Here is a 3891-nt window from a genome sequence, read left to right as displayed (position 1 = left end):
AGATACACACAGACATGTATTGACAATTCTTTTAGATTGTTTGAACCCCAATAAGATCCAAAGTCTGAACTAATCAACCAAACTGCTTTACTTTGCTCTAAAAATGCCCTTTCCTGTATCAGCAACTTAAAAAACCAGATAAGGTTGACCACAAGTATTCTTCTTGTTTGTAACCTCTAAATGATAAGCCAGAATACTGGGAGTCCTCTTATCTTGATATCCTAGGGGCGTATGCTTATATAGTGGAAACAGACATCTTGGGATTGTAATTTCTAACTGACACTACTTTGTCAATTGTCTTGCGTTACTTATTCAACTAAGAAACTTCCTTTCTCATGACATGGAGACGATAAATTGTAGTTGTGATTGTTCTAAAGTGTATTTAAACATTTTCATTCTTTTATGAGGCAGTCAGAAGCTTCCTTCTGACTCCATGATCATCTATCTGCTATCATTAAGGGAATAAATAATATAAATATCTATCTATCTATCTATATAATCTATCTATATATCTATATATATACATATATCACCTAGCCTGTTTGTCTCCTTTAACCAAACTTTCAGGTAAACAGTATGTATGTGTATACATTGTGCATATATAATGTGTGTATGTATGTATATATGTTTACGTATTTATGCATATGTGCATATGTGTGTACGCATTGTGCATATATAGTGTGTATGCATGTATATAGGTATATGTATATAGGTATATGTACATATGTAATGGCTATTTATATCTAATGTTAGCCTTCCCTAGGGTGGGATGGGGAGGGAGTGAGAAAAACATAAGAGAAAAAAGTGCATAGCAGAGAATAAAAAAAAATACTTAGAAAGAAGCACAGAAAGCAGGGTGGCTTTGAAAAAGTTGTGTAGCATTTCTTACATAATTTGTAAAATAAAAGTAAACATCATGAAATTGAAATTCATGGCTTTATATTGAATACATTTTTTATCTTCTACTGTGTATATGGAAATGCTCCCTTTTTTGTCTTTTTGTATTTAAGTTCTAAATGAAGAAAAAAAAACCAGAAAATATACAAATTTAAACTTCAGGCCGCATACAAATCTTAAAATCCTACCATTTTAAAAATGGGTATTTGGGGACACTCAGTAATGATGATATGAAAACAATGGAACACTACTGAGGAAATATACACACATATGTATGCACACACACACACACACACACACACACACACACACATATATATAATTAACATGTATATAAATATATATGTATGTACTTTTTTGCAACAATTAATCATCAGTAATTATTTTTATATTCCTGTAGATGGGCTGCTACGTAGAGGGTATGTCATTTGATAATTGGAATATCAGTTAGTGATTCATTGCAGTAACAGTATTCCTCATTGAATCAAAGGGAGGAATTGAGAAGACCAAATTAATATTACCTCAAGTTTGTACTGTATTGATTCTGTATTGTAAATGATTTCATGCTATACAGGTGTTTATAATTAAGTCTGAACCTGCCAAATGCCAAATTTCTATTACCTTGAGTTAAACTCTGGAATGCAGCTTTCCCTCTGAATTTAAAGTTATAATTACTGGGAGAGCCTGTTACCTACCATACCTTTATGTCATGGGAAAATTCCAGCATTTCTGTTTGTTATGTGTAAAGGGCTACAAACTTACCTGTTACATTTCCACAAGGTATATTGTACATCCTTGCCATTCCTTATAAAGTTAAGGAAGATTTTATCCCCATGACAAATGCTCCTAGGAGCCAGGGAGTCTCGTACTCCTGGTCCACTAAAAATGTCCTCTGGAGGCAAATCCCATCAATCCATCCTTCATTCCTTCATGAAACAGAGAGGTGGTTTATAGCCTCACATGGGTGCTAACCCCTCTTTCCTTGATGTAACAATAATATTGTCCCCATTTCCATGATTCTCTCTATCCTGAAACCAACTGCATTGTTTTCCCCACTTACTCCAACTCTGTTCTCTGTTCTCTTGTACTTCCCCAAATGTTATGAAAGCTAGGAAGCCCCACCTCATGGTCTTTGGTCATTCTGAGAGGCCATTGACCTATTTTATTGGCTACTGCTAGCCAAACTAACAAATCAATCATGCTCTGACCATTGTCTTTCACTTTACCTGAATTTTCAAATGTAACACCTTTATGTGAACTACTCTATATTATAGTAGATAAAAAGGTGACAGGGAGTCAAGGTATCTGGGTCCAAGATCTGGCCATGTGACCTCGGTCAAGCAATTTTGACAGGGAGATAATAGGAGAATCAATGTAGGAAGAGAGGTTTGTAGCCCACCAGTTTGAGAAATGACCCCAAAGTAGATCTGAGTTGGTCTTCTAATGAATTATGAATGTGGGGCAGAATATCTGCTTTGTGCAAATGTCTCTGTCACTCTCTTTGTCTCTCTATCTCTCCTCTCCTTCCTCTGCCTCTGTCTCTCTTTCTCCCTTCCTCCCTCCCTAATCTGTTATTGTAATATTTCCCCTTTCCCTAGAATATTCTTCTTTCTGTCACTTTCTTCAGTGCAATTTTGACATCTTTATTTCTCAGACTGTAGATAAGGGGGTTTATCATGGGCACAATGATAGTGTAAAAGACAGAGGACACTTTCCCCATGGAGCTGACTGAAGATGGCTGCAGGTACATGAATGCAAGGGAGCCAAAGAAGACACCAACTGCTACAATGTGGGAGCTGCAGGTGCTGAAGGCTTTTGATCTGCCTTCAGTGGATTGAATTTTTAAAATGCTAGTAATGATCAAAACATAAGAACAAATAATGGTCAGTGTTGGGAAGAAGATATTAAATATACTGGAGGCCAGAGTCACCACTTCATTTACATAGGTGCTAGAACAAGAGAGCTTCAAGAGTGGAAGGAGATCACAGAAGTAATGATTAATGGCATTTTCCTTACAGAAAACTACTCTAAGCATGCAGCCTGTGTGAGCTGTGGCCCCAATGAGGCCCAATGCATATACCCAACCCACCAGCCATGAGCATACCTGATAGGACATAATAAGACTATAACGAAGGGGATAGCATATAGCAACATAGCGGTCATATGCCATCACAGCCAACATTTGACATTCAGAAATGGCAAAAAGACCAAAAAAATAGAACTGAGTCATGCAGTCAGAATAAGAGATGGTGTTCGTCTCTGACACAAAATTCACTAGCATTTTGGGTGTTATGACAGTTGATTGACAGAGATCAATGAGGGACAAATTGAAGAGGAAATAATACATTGGATTGTGGAGGTGAGAACTCAGCCCAATAAGTATAATCATGCCAAGGTTCCCCATCACAGTGACTATATACATGCCTAGGAAGAATAAGACGAATGGTAGCTGGAGCTCAGGCTGGTCTGTCAATCCTATGAGGATGAACTCAGTCACTAGTGAATAATTTCTTTTCTCCATTATTTTTGAGGGTAGAGTGGGAAGAGACAAGAATCTGTTGACAAGAGGGATAAAAGGGAGTCCTCATTAATGACTGTATAGTGAGACCTCAGACAGAACAGTAAAATTATAATATAAATTATTTTAATTCTTTTGTCTCTGGCTAATTTCATACCATAAGCTAAAGGCTGTCAGCCTCACAAGTACAAAGTATTTAAACCAGAATTCTGGAGAGAGCTGTGCTCAACTTCTCTATTACATACAATATTAATAATTAGATTCAAATAACCACTTACCTTCAAAGCTGTTTGCTCACAAAACAAAATGTATGCAAAAATATTTAAGTATGTATTACACATATAAAAATCCCAAAGAACATTGAGTTTTATTATAGTGTATGATCATAGTAATTAGCATATGAAAAACCCAAAGATCCAAGCTTTTAGAACAAAAACTCATTATTTGACAAAAACTTCTGGGAAAGCTGGCAGAAA

The 3891-nt window shown here is 36.3% G+C and overlaps 1 protein-coding gene across 1 annotated transcript; it reads right to left on the bottom strand.

Moving 5' to 3' along the window:
* Positions 1 to 2491: 2491 nt before the first annotated feature.
* On the bottom strand, positions 2492 to 3418 carry LOC118838136 (olfactory receptor 150-like). The gene has a single exon (XM_036745353.1). The coding sequence runs from the start codon at positions 3416 to 3418 to the stop codon at positions 2492 to 2494; it is 927 nt and encodes a 308-aa protein (XP_036601248.1).
* Between the last annotated feature and the right edge of the window lie 473 nt (positions 3419 to 3891).

The sequence above is a fragment of the Trichosurus vulpecula genome, chromosome 2, assembly GCF_011100635.1.
Source record: "Trichosurus vulpecula isolate mTriVul1 chromosome 2, mTriVul1.pri, whole genome shotgun sequence".
Classification (NCBI taxonomy): Eukaryota; Metazoa; Chordata; class Mammalia; order Diprotodontia; family Phalangeridae; genus Trichosurus; species Trichosurus vulpecula.
This window is presented reverse-complemented; position numbering and strand designations above follow the sequence as displayed.

Coding starts and splice junctions, on each gene's coding strand:
- LOC118838136 (XM_036745353.1), bottom strand. CDS start 3,418: ATGGAGAAAAGAAATTATTCACTAGTGACTGAGTTCATCCTCATAGGA.